General features: G+C 42.2%; 1 protein-coding gene across 1 annotated transcript; it reads right to left on the reverse strand.

Annotated features, from left to right (window-relative positions):
* Positions 1 to 847: 847 nt before the first annotated feature.
* def6c (DEF6 guanine nucleotide exchange factor c) lies at positions 848 to 19,081 on the reverse strand. The gene is made up of 12 exons (XM_079494231.1): positions 18,660 to 19,081; positions 16,672 to 16,812; positions 13,832 to 14,017; positions 12,238 to 12,468; positions 11,152 to 11,298; positions 10,120 to 10,228; positions 8,765 to 8,976; positions 7,675 to 7,782; positions 6,722 to 6,888; positions 3,443 to 3,653; positions 2,678 to 2,768; positions 848 to 2,346 (listed from the first exon to the last, which is right to left on the reverse strand). The coding sequence occupies exons 1-12, from the start codon at positions 18,753 to 18,755 to the stop codon at positions 2,141 to 2,143; spliced, it is 1,905 nt and encodes a 634-aa protein (XP_079350357.1). The 5' UTR covers positions 18,756 to 19,081; the 3' UTR covers positions 848 to 2,140.
* Between the last annotated feature and the right edge of the window lie 780 nt (positions 19,082 to 19,861).

Genomic DNA, 19,861 nt, shown 5'->3' on the forward strand with positions numbered 1-19,861 from the left:
ACTATAAATGCACCACGTCTCTGCGTGCGTGCGTTTATAGTAGGATGACCATAATGCTTCGGTGCACTGCTCCTCCTTGTGGAGAAGGGGGAGGCTGCGTGGAGGTCTGACTTTTAGTCTAGGAAGGAAGTGAGACCACATTTTCAGGAAACATTTTGGACTAAAATATCTAAAAGCATATTATACACAAAACAACAGGAAAGTGTTTCTCCTGGGCCATGGCTCAGCGGTCCAGGCACCTTGGCTGGAAATCCAGTTTGGCAGTGTGCCGCGGGTTCGACTCCCGATCCCGACGGCCTTAACTGCATGTCACCCCCCCCCCCCCCCCCCCCCCCCATCTCTCCCCTCATTTCCTGTCAGCCTACTGTGATTCTATCCCTCTAAAAAATAAAAAAGAATAAAAAAAGGCTTAAGCCAGAAAAACTATCTTTAAAAAAAGTGTTTAAAGAAAAGTGTTTCGTGTGTCCTAAACGTCATTAAAATAAAATCTTGTTGCAAAAGGGGATGAAGTGGCCCTTTAAGGGCTACGAATAATTCTGATGGCTATTTTCCGATTTCCCTTGCGATGTAAACATTGGTTCTTTTGACAATGCTATACCGGACTGCATTTCTCCTTCCCACACACATTTTCTTACCCACCATGTCTGTATTAACATAATTGAGATTAGAGACAATCCATTCAATGGGCATTATTATGCGTGTCTTAAGTACCAGGTCTTATTACTTAACATAAGACCTGGAGGCGTGATCAATGCCATTTGGCTATTCTGAGTGGCCAAACAGCATTGACCACGCCTCCAGGTCTTAAGTTAAGTCATAAGACCTGGTACTTAAGACACGCATAATACTGCCCAATGAGCTGCTGGGGGGCCAGACTTTAAAAAGTATGTGCAACAATTTAACCTTTTTCCTATTTACACATTTTGCATGTTCTAGAAGTAATATTCCATACCACACCAACATATATAAACAATTTATTCAACAAAATTGTAAGTAGCCTACCAACTAATCTTATTAAAATATATTCTCACCAAATTACACATAATTGTGTACTGCTCATTGTAGTTATTGTGTATAGTCATCATAAACTAATAATGCTCTCCTTAAATATAATACAACACATTTACACAGCTATTTAAGTACTTTGTGACTAACGTTTTTCTTCTTCTTCTCAGTTCCCTTTCAAAATGATCTGTTGCAGCTTAAGTATTGGTCACACACACCAGTTATTAACTCTAACCATATACCGTAGTGTGTGTGTGTGTGTGTGTGTGTGTGTGTGTGTGTGTATGTGTGTGTGTGTGTGTGTGCGTGCGTGTGTGCGGACGTGTGTGTCAGTGTGTGTGTGTGTTTAAAATTCAACTCATCAGAAGTTGAACGTTTAACCACTTTCAAACTTGCATCTCTATTTGAAGCATGTCATTATTGTCCAAATTTTGCAAGATTCTTTAAATATTTTAAAACATTTGAAGAAATAGCATAAACAGCTGTTCTACAAGGCTCACAACACGTTACATCGCACCGAGTTGTGAGCTCGAAGATCTCACTATTTCCAAACACAATTTGGCCATAGAGGGGCTAGCTGCACCCTAACCTGATTCCTGCGAGATGGAAGAGACATTCATAGTCTCGCGTTGCCAGACTGTTGCCTCTCGCAATTTTCAAATGCTTTCGTCACACAGTCTGGAGAACGGAAGCTTTGATCATGAGTAAAATATAAAGCAGAAATGAAGCCTCACTGCCGTTTCATCTTTACAGTCGTGCAAATTTATCCTTGCTGCTTAGCAGAAATGGAAATAAAAATAAAATAAAATGTAAAGATATTTTAATATATATTCTTTTGTTAACGGAAATGACAACAGATTACTCGGATTTCGGAAGGTGTAGTTCCAGACTTTATATAACATTGAGAGATTGTGGAATAGTCTGGCTGGGAGACTATACTTGCTTCACAAGGCTGTATTGTATTGTGAATTTGTGAATCAATACCGCCCTCATCTGGTGGAATCAGGTTAGCTGCACCCAGAGGCTAGGGCTACTTGGGGGCCCTTGGCATGGCCCAATGGCCCCTGTTATAGACTAAGGGGGCCCTTGGCATGGCCCATTGGCCCCTGTTATAGACTCATTCATGTCCTTGTTGTTATACTGTAGAGCCGACAACACCGGTGGGCGTTTCTCTAACGTCCTCATCTTCCTGTGACGTGTGTGATGACTCCAGCTTGTTCTGAGGGGATGGGCTGTCCTGATTGGCTCTCGTCTTGAACTTGGAGATGAACTCGTTGCTGGCCAACGCCCCTTCCTTCTTTGGACACGTGTGTTTTATCATCACGTGGTGTTCTGGGCGGTCTACGAAAAAACAAAAATAAGAATAAAATTAAGTATTCTTTGACCTATTTTGGGAATGTTGTTTGTTGTTTAATGATTTTTTTTCCACATTTAAAAACAATAGTGAAAATAGTACTACAAACAGGTCACAATGTGATGCATCGTAAGCCATCTTCTAGAAATGGGTCTGCGTGTGTGTGTGTGTGCGTGCGTGCGTGTGGCTGCCTCTGGACCAATCGGCGCATTTGCAAAAATGTAACTTTAATGTTATAACAGAAGTCATGGTGACCCTGTCTTAGTTATATTCATCAGATGAAAAAATCAAGTCATTCATCAATACAACTCAACCAACCTCCAGGCTCTATGGGCTTCATCAGGCGGTTGAGCTGGACGTTCCAGTGGCGGACATGTTGACTGGCGTACCTCAGCTTCTCCTGGATCTCCTGCACACACATCATCAGTCCAAAGAAAGTGGTGATATTAACAAGAATAACCTTTACTTTGCATATTGGGATTCATATTAGATGTCAGCCTGCAGCGTGCTTTCTGGTCTAGAGGGGCGGTTAGCCAGCGCATGGAGCTTGCGCTGGATAATATTGGTTGACCGATCTGAGCTTATCATTTTAAACATGACATGATATGTAGCCTACTGTATATATTTATAGTTTTAACCCATTGCGATTGAGGCCAATTCTACAAATGCCTTCTTTTTAAATGTTATTTTTTTGTGGCTTTCGCCTTTATTTTATATTTTTTATGGAGGGACAGACAGTAGGCTGACAGGAAATGGGGAGAGAGATGGGGGGGTAACATGCAGTAAAGGCCGTCGGGATCGGGAGTCGAACCCGCGGCACACTGCCAGACTGGATTACCAGCCAAGGTGCCTGGACCGCTGAGCCACGGCCCAGGCCTACAAATGCCTTCTAAAGCAGTAGCTCTCACACTTTCAAGATTTTAGAAAAAATGTTCAAAAATGCTTGCAGGGCTGAACATAAAATGTCACAGATGCTATATGGGCAAACAATACATCAGAAAAACCTTGATTACGTAGAAACGTGAGTAAATCTAAACATGATCTCTCGTCGTGGTCTTTCATTGTCTTCTGCTCTCGTCTCACCTCCAGCCTCTGGTGGCTCCTCTGCCGGGAGGCCTGCAGGTCCTGCAGCTCCTGCGAGGCGGAGTAGAGGGCCGACGAGGGTCCGCTTCGCTCCTCGCCACCTCCCGCCTCCTCCTCCTCCGGTGCTTCTTCTCTGGGCCTGATGGTGGCGCTCTGCAGCTCCTGCAGGAGCTGGAACTGCAGCTTCTTCTCCTCCTCAGCCTGCAACAACCTGGAGGGTAGGGAGAGAGAGAGAGAGAGAAAGAGAGAGAGAGAGAGAGAGAGAGAGGGGGGTGTTTCACTGTGTTAAAATCAGGTAACCACGTTCAACCTGGACTCCCTATTATTCCGGGAATGCCATCCTGGGTGAAATAATAGCAAAAAATAGCAGATCGACAAGCTCACAATAACGTGTTGCATCGCTTGATCAGCTATTCTTGCAGCATGACGCCGCTGTATGACAAACTGTATTTAATAGGGCTTAAGTGATAAACGTCTGCAGGCCTCTAAGTGAAGTGATACAGCAGCTTAACCCATTCAGGATGGGAACCCCTTTTGGTGTTTTAAGCATTATGTTATACTTTAGCTATTGAAAAATAGCAGATCTACAAGCTCACTCTGTGCCGCGCTACAAGCTTGTAGATCTGCTAATCTTTAATCGTCAAAATGTGGCACAAATCTTTGAATATATATTCTCTAGCTGAGGTTTTTAATCTTTGATTCTGGGGAGGTCCCTGAAACAACATTATTTTCAGATGGGGGGTCCGCAGTCAAATACAGATAATTCTGGGGGTCCTTGACATGAAAAAGGTTGAGCACCACTGTCCATTGACATAGAAACATACATTTTCAGAAAACAGTTTTTTAGGTGGTCTTTACACGAGAACGGTGTTCATAGGAAACGGCAAAATAAAGTATAGTTTGCTGGGGTCCCTTTAGATGAGAACAGCGTTTTGGGGAGGTGAAAACGCAACAAAGTGAAACCACCTTCCAGATTGGAAATCTTTGAGAACGCCGTTTCCGCCACTCTCCATGTAAACAGACAAAACTTATGACATCATGGCTCACGTTGGCTCAGCGTTTATGTAGCCTAATGTATTATAAAATATATAACCATCCCGTGGCACGCTCTGCCTGCATGTTCTGGGCTGCCTGTCAGCCTGTCGGTCACCTCGATGTGTTAGTAGAAAGCAGGCAGCGAGCGACGGCCACAACCCCGTCATGGTCTGGAAGCGTCATTCAAAACCCTGATAGGGTTGTGTGAAGGGGAGCTACCTGGTTCTTCTTCTTGTACGTGGGTGACTGGTCTATTTGGCAGCCCGTTACCACCACCTAGCGACATTATAGCGTTTTCATAAAGTGTGCGTTCTGTAAAGGCTCAATAAAAAATGAGAACGCAACGGGATTTTGCCGTTTTATCTGGAGATGGTTGCCGTTTAAAAGAGGCCTTAGAATCGGCAGAAATGGCAGGTTAGTATTTGCCCTCAAAATCATTCATACAATTCATGCAGGTTGCCGCCTTGATTTGTGCTGAAAAAACGAAGTCGTTCAGACTACAAATTGCTTTACCGACGTGTAATACTCAGATTATTAGTGGAAGTATACACAATGTATATATTTCTGGGCAATTTAATCACACACGCACACACACACACACACATGCACGTCACACGTACACACGCACATAACCAACATTTGTCAGCAAAATACTTGAAAGCCAAAGGGTTTCCTACAAACAAGTGCACACAGTAGCAATCTGTAGTCAGTGTAGTATGTAGTACTATGTACCATGTAACCCTAACTGAAAGCACTTAACAACCTTACATTGATGCAAACAGACTCTCCGTTCTAGTGGTGTGCCACTTTTGATCCCCGTTGATCATGATATAGCTTAATATCTAGACTAGAACATTTTGTTGGCCTATCTGGCCGTGTTCATATGTGCTTTTCCTCATACGTATGTATATAAGGTTCTCTGTGTCTCTTGGCCATTTTAAATCTGAAGCAGTCTGCATTTCCTGTGGGGTCCCACAAGGGTTGGTTCTTGGGACACTACTGTTTGATCTACTGTATTACAGTATGCTCCCTCTATGTTTGTACGATCATACAGAAACTCTGTGACTCAGTGTAACCCACCACTGTTATGCTGTCGGTGTTGTATATCTAACTCTGTGACTCAGTGTAACCTACCACTGTTATGCTGTCGGTGTTGTATATCTAACTCTGTGACTCAGTGTAACCCACCACTGTTATGCTGTCGGTGTTGTATATCTAACTCTGTGACTCAGTGTAACCTACCACTGTTATGCTGTCGGTGTTGTATATCTAACTCTGTGACTCAGTGTAACCTACCACTGTTATGCTGTCGGTGTTGTATATCTAACTCTGTGACTCAGTGTAACCTACCACTGTTATGCTGTCGGTGTTGTATATCTAACTCTGTGACTCAGTGTAACCTACCACTGCTATGCTGTCGGTGTTGTATATCTAACTGTGACTCAGTGTAACCTACCACTGTTATGCTGTCGTGTTGTATATCTAACTTTCCCCTGATCATTTCAGGCCGGTGAATGAGCTTGTCAGCAGTATTAAAGACATAAATGTATATTCCATGAATACACACTTTCTACAGCTGAACAAAGACAAGACTGAGATCCTCATACAGCTGAGCTAGTACTGTAACGAATCAATAGTTAGCTTCTTGTGTTTAAAAAAAAAAAGTGCTCATTCATCCGGTTTAGGAAAAAAAACAACTTGATATTAAATTAGTTGTTGTGGAATTTGAGGAATAAATGAAAAGACGAAAGATATATCTTTTATCAAAACATTACTAATGTCTTTCAGAATGTATCCATAGCACACAGAGATCAGAGGCAGCCTTTTGTGGCGCAGGAGAGGAAACTCTTGGAGAAGTGTACAGTACTTTGATGGCTTCCTGTTTCTATACTGTGGTTGCACAGGTTATCAAAGTGGGAGCCAACAGGGGGTGCCAGGTGGCCAATTGGAGAGGAAAGGGTGGGAAAATGAATGAATGAATATAACACTATAACTAACTATATTCTGATAATAATTGCTGTTGTGTTTGTTCAGTAACAGGAGTCTCCTGTCTCGCCAGCTCTTTAATAAACAGAAAATGTATTTTCAGGTCAGGATACCAACGTCATCAAATCAGGAGAGGGTGAACTCCTTGAGCTGTGCTTCCGCCCAAATCACGCAACTTCCGCCCCCAAAAAAGATACCCAGTCTACAGCGTAGGTCTTGCCCAGCGTGGTGTGTGTGTGTGTGTGTGTGCGTGCACACCTCTCTAGCTCCAGCCTGGCTCTCTCCTCCTCCATGCGTGCCTGCACCTCCACGCTGAGCGCAGCCTCCAGCGCCTTCTGGGTGCTCTCCAGCTCCTGGATCCTCCTCTTCTGCTGCACCGCCTCCTTCTCCTTCTCCTGCATCTCCGCCTGCATGCTCTCCCTCAGCTGGGGGAGAGAGCGCACACACACACACACACACACACACACACACACACACACACACACACACACACACACACACACACACACACACACACACACACACACACACACACACACACACACACACACACACACACACACACACACACACACACACACACACACACACACACACACACACACACACACACACACACACACACACACACACACACACACACACGTTTGTATTATTATAAAGTCTGCCTTAGGGATGTTAATCGTTAATCGTTAATCGATCGTTAAGAAATGCATCAATTAATCAGTCATTAATCAGTTAACATCAATTAATCGAAAATACTGCAGTTCTATCATAGGGCGGTTCTCTGTGAATGTCATGCTGTCTGCGCACATGTGGGCCATCCCCCACCTTGGTAGCCGGCGGTTTTCATGTCCTTAGTAAAGACACATTTATTCTCGCTCGATTTCAATATGTAATTAGTTTACCCCGGCCTTCATAGCCTACCTTTGATGTTCTGCATATTGATATGTTGCTTTGAGGTGTTTTATTTCTTGTTTTTTTTTTTTTCTTCCTTTTGCTTCCCTCTGTCATCTTATCTTCTTTCTTTTTTTGCCTCTTTGTATGTTATGCTCTGTGAAGCACTTTGGTTCGACCTTGGTCGTTGGAAATATATATACAAATACATTTTGATTTGATTTGTTTTGAGGCAGGGAGTTCCAGAGGTTGCTGTTACTACTGTTTACTACTGTTCTTAGGATTGTTGTGAACGTTGACATTTCATATCTCACCATCTCTGCCTCTTTCAGCTGTCTCTCCAGTTCCAGCTGAAGATCCTTCTGTCGTCTCTTATCTTTCTCCTCTGCCTCCCGTCGACGAGCCTCCAGTTCTCTAGCATGCTTCATAAAAAAGACATGCATTCATCAGCAATTCTCAACTTTGATTTTAATTTGAAGGACCCAAACGAGTATTTTTGTTTCATGGTTATTTTGTGAATAGTGTTAATATTTCCACAAAACAAGGACACATTTACAGTGTGCCTCTGCGGGAGTCTATTCGAGGGTCACACTGTTTGTCTGTGTCCAGAGTTAATCTTGTCTATAGGAAAAATACAAGAAATCACACTTGTGTGAAGTGAGGGGAGCTCTTATCATCATACATCAGCCAATCAAATCATCACATTCCGTGTTACAAACACGTGCTACAATAACACCTCCTACACACAAAGCTGTTCATAGGAGGGGCTAGCACCCCTCAAAAATAATATTGTTTTCTCAGAGCATGCAAACCACTGGATATATTGTGCAGTGTGCCAGTAGGCCACAGAAGTGGAATCTCTGATCGGGCTGAAACCTTGCTCAAATTTGGAGGCGACAAATTATGCTGTGATCTTTGCATCTTTGCATCCGCCCGTGTGAACGCAGAATGAGATCGAACGTTCCCGTTTGGGTATACCGAGAATCCGAGATAAACATGATTCCATTTTCTAAAGCAGTGGTCCTTAAACGTTTTTTTAAATTTATTTCGAGGACCCCAATAGCTTACGTTACAGAACTGTAAGGGTTCATTTAGAACCCCCTCAAAATGCCAGGGGTCCCTGGACCCCACTTTGAGAAGCACTGCTCTAAAGGGCAGCGTAGCATGATGATTTGACATTAACCCATTAATATAAATTCTTTCACAGCAAATATTTTTAACTCTTATCTTTGCTTCTGTGGGGTCCCTGGAACAAAATATTTTCAGAATGGGGTCTGCGGCCAAATGACATAGTTTGAGCACCACTGAAATTTTTCAGAAAATTGTCATGATTTAAAAGAGATTTGTAGAATCTGGTCTCAGGTCTAAATGGGTTAAACATGTTAAACCCTCTCTCTCTCTCACCTGGATGATGCTCTCTATCTCCTTGTCCTGCCGTTCCTTCTCTCTCTCTGTCTCTTGGATGTTTAAGTCGTCTGATTGGCTGCTTCCGCTGCTGCGGGCACTCAGGCTGCGCTCCCGTTGGCTGTGCTCTCGGTGCTCCCGCCTCTTCAGCTTCAGCTCCTGATGCACGGAGGACTTGCCCTCACTCTGGAGGCGCAGAGCCGTCTGAATGGCTGGACACGCATGCACACACACACACACGCACACACGCATGCACACGCACACGCACACACACACACACACACACACACACACACACACACACACGTTTGTGTTACTATTGCTGTTCTATGAATTGCAGTTTTACCCTTTTTGGGGGCATCTTTGAGGGGTTCTAGCCCCTTCTATGCCCAACTTTGTGCGTGTGTAGTGTACCCCATAGTGATGATTTGATTGGCTGAGGGCTGAGAAAGTGAGGACAAAAAGTGAGGATAGAAAAGTGAGTAGTGTAGTGTGACAGACAGGACCATTCATTTACGAGAGTTAAAAATAAGAAATAAAAACGTGAAATATGGACATACCTGTAACCCTCAAGAATGAAATCAAGTAATAATGTTTAGTATTGTTATTATGGCCTTTTAGAGGTATGTCCACTTGTAGATTTGTCTGGTTGGGCAATAATCTTTCATATAACACAGAATGAAACAAGCTTTCAGTTAACCTTTTGTCAGGGGTAATAATGCATTATATGGCATATATGGTTTACACTTATGTCAACTGGTATATTGTCTGATTGTGCTATAATGTTACAGGATGAGGTTTATGCCCGAGAGACCATCTTTTAGTGCTGCACGATCCTTGCTCAAATGTGGATCTCGATTTTCCTCCAAAAGAACTGAGATCACGATTCTCAGATGATTAATTTTTTTTCTCCATGAAAATATGTATTGTCTTTAGTCTGTATTTGCTGAACATTACGTTCAAAATATGGCACCTGGACCCGACTACTGTAGCTTTAAACAGACAACACCAAAGTGCTTGACTTAATCCTCTCTTAAAGTCTCTCTTGTAGCAAAAACATAAGAGTAACTAAAATGAATTGGTACAGCCAACTAGTGCTGCATGATTCTTGCACACATTTAGAAATTAGATTGCGTAGGTGTCTGAATCTGGACCTCGATCTTTTTTGGATTAATCGTGCAGCACTACCACCTTTTGAAAAATATAACATTACAAATAAGAAATGGAGTGAAAGAGTTGCATATTTTTTTAACATTTAACATTTCAGTAAATCCAGACTGGGAACGGGCCAAATCTCTGACATGGGTCCGCCTCTTCTAGTGTGTGGTTTCGGCGTTTCGCACACACCAACATACCTTGTGTCCACTCCACTTTCTGCCTCTGGTCAGAGGCGCTCATCTCGTAGGTTTTATTATGGGTTTTCACACAGAGCAGACAGCGCTTCCCCTCCCTGTCTGGCACAGGCTGCGAGAAACACAAGAGAAAGTCACATTTATCACTGCATGTCAGGCATAACAAGACAAAGAAATAATAATTATTAACCACTTTCAACCTAATCCCAGAAATTCTCACATAAATAATGGGAGGACTTTCAATCAGGCTTCCCTATTGTTGTTTCTGTCGGGTACAATAACCTTGTATGTCCAAAAACGCTACTTTTGTGTCTATGCATTCCAATGGATCCAATTGTGTTATTATTTAGTCATGAGCTTAATACTTTTCATTGGTGAAATATATGTAGAAAAAGAAAAATAACTTTTTTTGGGTTCTGTACCAGCATCTGACATCAATGTGCTTATGTGCATATTAATTTCTTTTGAATTAAATATTTATATTACCCATAGACTCAAAAATAGCAGATCAAGTCTGCCTTTTTAATATATGTATTTATATACTGTATGGATGTATTTCCTGTATGGGAGTCTATCACTCAAAAGCCACTTATTGTCATTATGGTTCATTGTTCTTGCCATGTCTTTGTATATTCAATCTTTTTATTTATAATAGTGTTGTGCCTGAGCTGTTTTTATTTTATTTTCTTTATTTTCTTTTGTTGTTTGTTATTATGTTCTTGTTGTGTAATGTCTGTTTGTTGTCCTTAAATTTGTTAAAACCAATAAATATACTTTATATAAAAAAAATAAAAAAAAATAGCAGATCAAAAAGCGTTTCTTGTATCTGCTGTTTTCACTGTTTTTGCAGTGCTGTCTCATGAGATGACAAAATATGAAATAATATGGCATTACTTTATGGAAAAACAAAGGTTTAATCTACAAGGTTGCAACGACATGGCATCTGCTAATGTCGCATGCTAAAGCACATGATTTGTAATAAACCTGCCTCTTTACAGGCAGTGGGAAACAGAGATGACGCATTTCTTCACTAACCTCAACGGCACAGGTCTTATCCAGTTGGATCTCTCCCTTCTTGTCCTTGAGATCCTCTCCAACGTAGTAAGATATGGAGGATGGCTTCAGGACAAACCAGCGCTCTGTCCAGTTCCTGCGCATGTGGCCTTTTTTCCACATGTAACCCTGAGACATAGAAGCAGGCATGTCAATAGCAGTGTCACAGAGGCGCCAATGAAGACCAGCACAGTTTTGCGGACCTTGTCACACCAGCAATTCGCTGCTTGTAGACCTGTGTGAGGACTGTTACTCCTGTGTGAGGACTGAGGAGTAACAAATACATTCAACAAAATAACACCAATTAGATGTTCACAAAGCATTTTAGTTAAGTCATGCTAGGAGCGGCAGTGGCTCCGGGGAAGAGTGGCCGGCAGAACAGCCGGATGTGAACCGCGAGGTTCCTAGTTCGATCCCGGGCTCCCTCAGAGTTAATGTCCTTGAGCAATACTCTGAACCCAATTGCTCCCGATGTGCAGGTTGGTGCCTTGCCTGGTTTCCTCCGCCATCAGTGTATGAATGGGTGAATGTAACGCACAATCTATGTGAAGCGCTTTGGATAAAAGTGCTATATACCTGTAAATGCACTATTTATACTGGGTATGTTTTATGATGTGATGTTTTTATTACACAATTAAAAAAGAGAATTCCCTCCTATCTTTTTCAAAATCCCCCTGGTACAGTGGTTCCCAAACGTTTTAGCTCAAGACAGAAATTTGACATTTGCCCAGGACACAAAATAGTGAAAATAGCAGATCTACAAGCTCATCAGCTTATAGATCTGCTGTTTTCACTATAGTTCTTAAACTTTATTTTAATGAAATTATTGTAAAAATGTTGGAATTGTTTTTAATTGATGAAAAGTTGTGATTGTTTATGTTTAAACTTTTAAAAATCTTTTGAAATAATTTGTACATCTTTATTTAATGTGGGAAACGAAGAAAAAAAAAGGAGATATTTACTGTTTGGTAAACATTGCCATAGTGGGTCCCACTTTCAACACCTGTGGTGTAAAAGCAGCTAAGACAAAGGGACACAGTCAGACACAAACACGCATAGTGGGCTCACCCTGTTGAGAACACTGTGATACATCTCCAGAAAGACCTCGTCCAAGGCCAGACTGAACGCCTCAGAGCTCGTCACCCTCAGTATCCGCCCGGCACCCATGTGCTCCAGGAACGCCCAAACGGACAGTCCCTCTTCGCGCACCGATGCATCCTGGGATAGCAGGTCATCAAAGGGCTTCCCGTCCCACTCCGTGTTCATCGCCGTGGAGATTTTCTTGAGAAGGTATTCCACCTGCAGTAACAAAATCCAAATATTGTGATAAACATGAACTGTTGTGAAAAGGTGTTGAAAGTGATAGTCTAGTCATTGCTATACTGTAAGTGTTTGTTCAGTAATAGGGGTGCCCTGTCTCTCCAGCTCTTTAGTAAACAGAAAATACATTTTCAGGTGGGACAGCAATTTCATCCAAATAGGAGCAAGTACCCATTTATGAGCTTCAATTTTGAAGGCGTTGGAGGAAAGGCCATGGAATCAACAAAATTAGTAGCGTCAATCCTCTGCAGGGCACAAAGCTACACATGAAAAATCAACGATAGCCAGCACTTTTCAGGACATCTCGCGTGAACGGACGAAAGGATAGCCGTGCCACTAACAGGGCTAAAAATAAACACAATCTCTGGGAAGCTGCTGCACTGACCGCCACATACTGTACATCGGGGGTAGATCGGTCTCTAGTGCAGGAAGGAAGTAGCTCATGATTCATTTCCTTACTTGCTCCTGCTTTTTTTTGCTTCTGCTGCGAGAAATGTGAATGGATGTGACTCTTTCTCCCCAACCAGGATCAAAAGAACTAAGTCACACACATCCAAAGGCCTTTTGAAGGCAGGTGCCTTCGAGCAGAGATCAAAGGACTGCACACTGTAGCTCCCTTTAACCCATTTAGACCAGGCTGATTCTAAAAATGTCTTCTACATCCTGACAGTTTTCTGAAAAAAAGAAAATAGCAGACCTACAAGCTCGTAGCGCGCCACTCGGTGGCGTGCTATGAGCTTGTAGGTCTGCTATTTTTCAATAGCTAAAGCATAACATAATGCTAACACCAAAAGGGGTTCACGCCCAGAATGGGTTAATCCATTTAGACCAGGTCGATTCTAAAAATGTCTTCTAAATCGTGGCCTAAGTTATCTTTATTTATTTTTAACTTCAAATATTTATTCAAAAATAACTAAAACATTGTGTTGCTATATACTGTACATAGCAACAGCTACCCCAAAAGGGGTTCCGGTCTTGAAATGTAAAAAGCCCAAAAGTGACTTTTATAAGCCATCCGTTCTTCACACTCTTTCTCCCCAACGCCCATTCCAATGTTCGATTTCCACACAAAAAAAGGAAATCCCTATATACTTCGTTGTACGGCAAATAGAAAGAACAAGGTCATTCGATTTTTATTAAATTGTTAAATTGTAATATTATCAAATATATATATGAAACTTAAAGGAGTGTTCAGTACATTTCCCGAAAGGAAATGCGTGTATGGGATATAAAAAACAAATATCCCCAACGACCATAAAAATGAAAGACCGGAGTGGGCATATCAAAAGAATAATTATGCCCCCCCCTAGCAAATCTAACCCTGCCCACCCCTCTAGTTTACCTCCTCTGGGATCATGACGAGGGGATAGCGGTCCTCAGACAGTAGGTTGAACAGGCAGAAGAGTTTGAAGCAGTCTCTCTCTGAGGACAGCGCCCCTGCTGGACAGTGGCCGCGGTAGTTCTTCTTCATCGTCATCATCCAGCACAGGTCGTCAAACTTCTCCTTGTCAAACGTACCACCTTTGACCTGGAGGACACACGACAACAACACGGGAAGGACTGCTTGTTATTAGGGTTGCCACGATCATGATCTATATTCTGATAGTAAGCATTGCTATGGAGTGTTTGTTCAATAACAGGGGTTCCCCCATCTCTCCAACTCTTTGGTAAACAGAATACACCTTTACAAGTCAGGATACCAATTTCATCGGGGGAGACACACATTTATCAGCTTCTTTAGTAAGCAGAAAATAGAGCATTCATCGCGGCATAGGTTTTGGACGGAGGGAAGGTTCTGCTATCCGCATGACCCTTTGCATTGCGATTAAGGACAGTCCCCATACCAGACAGTGGTGCAGCTAGTCAGTGCATGCGGGACTTTGAACTGAAGCCCTTGCTGAGCTTCTTGTGTACATGTATCCCAGGTGTGTTTCTCTTCTCCCAGACGATATATAGTATCTAATACTCATATCACGATATCGATGTAATATTGATAAATTCCCCCAGCTGTAACCCAGGGGGTTCCTCCGGACCCCACTTTGAGAACCACTGAAGTATACCAAAGCTTGTATTCAATGATTGAAAGATGGAGTGCCGTGATTTTTGTACTTTTTCTGTTTTGTATGTGTCTATGGAGTTAACATTACTCTAATAGACCCCCAGGTGTGGTTAGAATATTGAAATATGTCTTCCCTGTGTATTTTTGATTTCTTCCTGAAAGCTGAAAGCCTTTGAGTCAAAAAGGCCCAATCGGAATACACCATGTTAGTGGCATCACAATATCATCCCCTCAATAGCATGCCCTACCCTAACCCCTCCCTTTTTATCATACAGCTGTGGGTGCAGTTCAGGTGGGTCACCATTCACCAACTGGTGGGTGTGGCCATAGAAAAACATAATTTTAACACTTTCTGTACACTTTTTTGAAAAAAATCTTTCTCCTAGTTTATTGATGATCATGTTTTATGGGGGGGGGGGGGGGGGAATCACGGCATTCCATCTTTGCAAAGATTATTGTCCTGGCCCTTAGTCAGCAACACCCTGCTTCACAATCTCTCTCTCTCTCCATCTCTCTCTCTTATCTCTCTCTCGATCTGTCCCAAGGCGCCTTGGGACAGAGCAACTCCTTGATTTGTCACGTGAAAGGCTTCCACCCTCCTGATAGAGCTGATGAAGGACGACGTGGACACGTGGACACACACACACACACACACACACACACACACACACACACACACACACACACACACACACACACACACACACACACACACACACACACACACACACACACACACACACACACACACACACACACACACACACACACACACACACACACACACACATTCCTGCAGCAGACTAGACCACCACGCCCACAAACCTCCGATACTGACCACTAAACAACTTTGCTGACATGGTACACAGTACACACACACTACACACTAAGGCTAGTTTTAAAAGCTGCAGTCCGGGACTTGTTTTAAATTAAATGAACCAATCTGTCATTGGCACATTTGCAGTGGTTGGAGGTGGTCTCCCTACTGTTCCCTACTGCAAGGTTGGGTCGCGGACCATTATTTGTATGGGTCCCTTTATTTTTCCTACATTTTGTTTTTAATTATTACTATTTCAAAACATTTTCAAAAAACATTCTCAAAAAAGCGAAACTTCAAAGACCATAATTTAGAACAAATATTTAAGAAGTAGTGAAAATAGCAGATCTTCAAGCTCACAACGCAGCGAGAAGCGACACGTTGTGAGCTTGTAGATCTGCTATTTTCACTAGTTTGGGTCCCGGGCAAAACATCTAATTTCTCTTTTGGGTCGCAGGCTAAAACGTTTGGGAAACCACTGGCCTATGGCACCTAGTCAGTGGTTATGGACAGGACCCCCCCACCTCTATTTTTTTTGTTTCGCATAGATGTGTATATTTGTATATCTTGCACTTATACTAGCCTCGACGACGTTACAGGCGTATGCAAAGGCTAAACATATGTAATTTAGATAGCATGTTAAGGTGTACAAGTCCAAGACGGTGGTGAGACCAGCTATGTTGTATGGTTTAGACTAGAGACAGTCGCACTGAGGAAAAGACAGGAAGCAGAGCTGGAGGTAGCAGAGACTAAAATGTTGAGGTTCTCTCTGGGAGTAACAAGGATGGATAGGATCAGGACCAAGTACATCAGAGGGACAGCGCATGTCAGATGTTTTGGAGATAAAGCCAGAGAGGCCAGATTGAGATGGTTTGGACATGTACAGAGGAGGGAGAGTGAGTATATCGGTAGAAGGATGTTGAGGTTGGAACTGCCAGGCAGGAGGCCTAGAGGAAGACCAAAGAGAAGATTTATGGATGTAGTGAAAGAGGACATGAAGTTAGTTGGTGTGAGAGAAGAGCAGGCAGAGGACAGGGTGAGATGTGGCGACCCCTGAAGGGAAAAGTCGTAAGGAAAAGAAAAAGTTATGTAGACATAGCACTCTATAGTATATACTCATAGCTTTACTGTGGAGATTTTCTACTGTTAGACAGATGCTAGGTTCTTAGCTTCCTCATGATTCTTGATGAGTATTTTTTTTAATGTATTTGATGTGTGACAACCATGTGTTGTTCTTGCATACGGCAAATCGCTCTGGATTAAGAGCGTCTTCTAAATGCCTAAATGGTAAATTGTATGACAGCACCTTATCCAGTATGTACTTGTTGAGGTAAGGCATGTAGCCGTGGTTAGACACAGGTCCGTCGTCGTCATCCTGGAAGTGCTCCTCCAGGGCCACCGGGTCATGAGGGATGTTTAACACCGTGTAGAGGTTATGAGACAGCACCTATATTACAGACACACAAACACATTGTACAGGACAGGTTACAATAGATTGTTACTTGATTGAATATCAACTGTTGCCCTCCATGAGGCGGTTTAGAGTCCCTACATTTAAGAAAAACAGACTAAAGAACCCTTTTGTATACATCAGTCTGTCCTGCTTTTAAACCAATCGTTAAACCAGAGGATATGTTCTTGATCTTTTCTGTTTCTGTGATTTTTGTCCTGTAATGTCTATCGTTTGGTCTTGCAATTCTATTGTGTCTATGTCTTGTCTGTATCTTGGACGGTGACGTCATGGACGCAAAACAAATGTCAGTTCAAGCTGACAATAAAGTTGTATCGTATATTGTTACATTCTTAAAAATGTTGTGTGGAAGAATTATACGGTTGCTTATATCTAAACTTTATATTTTACCGTCACTTATAATACTTTTATAATACATTGTGATATTTGATAGCTTGTAAGAGCCTAGAAGACTCCAGATCTCCACTAGGCCTAATAGCCATTGTTTATGTTACAGCCTATCTTGTTGTGGTTCCGTTTGTCCTTGAAGCAGCCACAGTGTATGATTCTCTGCCCTGTGTTCTTGGCAGAACTACCATACCACTGACCTGAGTGTTATTGTACTTCTACCCATGATATCGTACATAAAGCATAAACATCACCACCTGGCACCTGAGAATATTGTCTCGACTTCTATTCATCATTAATATTATTGATTTATCCAGAATTCCGCGACAGTTGGAAGAATAGCATTTAGATAGTGTGTTATTTAGACAGATGCCAGGTTGACGGTTTGCCTGGTATGGTATTCTATAGCCTCTTGAGGCACTACACAAGTTTCTTTACCTTGCTTATTGAAAAAGTCACTGGATAAGAGCGTATGCTAAATACCTGAACTGTGAGACAGGACCTACTGTCCAGCTCGGTGGCCTTGTAGTTAGAGTGTCCACCCTGCGATTGGGGCTTCACATACACACATGTACACGTTATGACTAGGAGACAGGACCTGTCACTGTTAGCCACATCATGTACAGGTATGGGGCTGGTCAGAGTAGCCTATTACTATCTCCCTCACATACCTGTGTGTACACACACGCACACAAGCATGTGCACACAGACACAGACACACACACACACACACACACACAGCTGATTTTCAGCCTGTCTGGACAACAGTCTGCTATTTCCCTGGATTCTTCATATCCCATGCAGGGAGTAGGGAGACATGTCTGAACTAGCCAACAAGCACCATGGCAGAGACAGAATAAATGTGACATATAAACAGTTTTAGTTTAGGTGGGTACAGTTAAACAAATTAAAGTATTTTCAGCTTAATGACAGGTGTCAGCAAGTGATATGACCGTACAAAATAAAGTGGAAAATTGTGGACTTTGAACTTGTAGCCTAGTTACTGTACAACTCAAGTAGCAAGTATACGAGCTCTGCTTGCATAACTAAGTTTAAATGGGATGTAGGCTGGCTACTCCCATTTGTATTGTGTATTTTTCTTTTAAGTAGCTTTTTTTTTTTTACAGAAACAGCCTATATTAGCTAGAATATGTGGACAGGTTTTCTGTTCATTATCACTGATAACATATGTATTACAGTCTACATCGCTATTTAGACGGGAGTGTTTCATTCACTATAGGATTTAACAGTCGCTTGCCGAAAATAAAGATCAAGCTCAAAAGTTAACTAGTCACCTGCGATGGAGTAACTTAACCGCTTTAAGCCTAATATCGTAAAGATGGTTTGGTGTCACGCTATACTTTATTTTTCTAGTCTATAGCCTAACGTCATTAAGTAGCACAAACTTGTCCGTTGATTTGGAGTTTGAACCCTACCTTTAGCTGGGATTTGGACACCTTTCCGCACTTTTCCACATCCAGCGACGTGAAGGCATACCATATGGACTTGAGGAGTTCAGATCTGAGATCCATTCTGGAGACAAAGAGTCTATTTATTCATTGTATTTATTATGACATTTGAGAGCAGTTTGACTCAAGCGCAGTAGCGCACCACCACACTCAAGACGCCCGGCTGTAGAAAATAAAGCCCCAAAAATGTAGGACGCACTCGATGTGTGTGTTGAGGCGGAGTAGAAGCAGCCTGTAGTCGCCTAGAGAAAATTCGAGCCGTCATGTGATTTTTGTGGTAGGCCTACACTGGTACAATTAGGCTGCAAAATATATTAGGTGGGTAGCCATAAAGTTGCTTCAGAGGAAACCAAAATCTTTACACCCTGGCCTTAACCACTTTCAACCTGGCGTCCCGGTGTTTTATTGGGACAATTCGCCCCCTGCACGAAACAATTATGACTATTAGAGCCGCCCTAAATCATCATGGTTGCTACACGCAACTACACAGGCCTATTTCACCTTTCTCATACATGTACAAAACGTATCCCCAAACGTTTTCATATAGTCACAAAATAGTTTGTGCATTCATAGTAAAATACTTTATTAAATAGTAGCCTAGGCTAATTATGAAACTGGAACAATAATAGTCATAATAAATGTCTGAGGTTTTGTAAGGTAGCCTACAAGTATAGCCATATGACGATATAGAAATTTTAGTTTTAGTTAAATTCTACCTACAAAACTATTGACATACAATAGGCCAATAGAAATTGTTAAATGAAGTAAAGTAAAAGTACCTCAAGATTGTAATTAAGTACAGTACTTGAGTAACTAAGTACTTATAGCTACTTTCTACCACTGCATCACACTATGGCAGGGTAAATGAGGACACTATGCAATCCATCTGGCACTGCATAGCGTGCAGACAAATCAATTAAATCATTTAGAATAGATCATGCAAATTGGATTTATTGTGACAAATGTCCCTCTTCGCTCCAATATATTTAAGTTTCAAGGTAAACAATTCATTGTATGACGTCTGTTACACATGCAGTTTATATACAGTGAACAATAAAACTGAACAATGCCGCCTGATCTTCTGGTTCAGAATGAATGAATCCGTACAAGGTTGGTTGACTCTGGGTGGGGGGCTGGGGTTGTGCTTCTATCCAGAAACCCTGTTCTGT

Source organism: Electrona antarctica (genome assembly GCF_951216825.1).
Source record: "Electrona antarctica genome assembly, chromosome: 23".
NCBI lineage: Eukaryota > Metazoa > Chordata > Actinopteri > Myctophiformes > Myctophidae > Electrona > Electrona antarctica.

Excerpts from the sequence above, each read along its gene's own strand:
- def6c (XM_079494231.1), bottom strand. The coding sequence starts at position 18,755 with ATGGATCTCAGATCTGAACTCCTCAAGTCCATATGGTATGCCTTCACG. Across the intron at positions 8,977-10,119 it reads GAAAGTGGAGTGGACACAAG|CCATTCAGACGGCTCTGCGC; the intron begins GTATGTTGGTGT and ends ATGCGTGTCCAG. Across the intron at positions 3,654-6,721 it reads GCCAGGCTGGAGCTAGAGAG|GTTGTTGCAGGCTGAGGAGG; the intron begins GTGTGCACGCAC and ends CCTACCCTCCAG.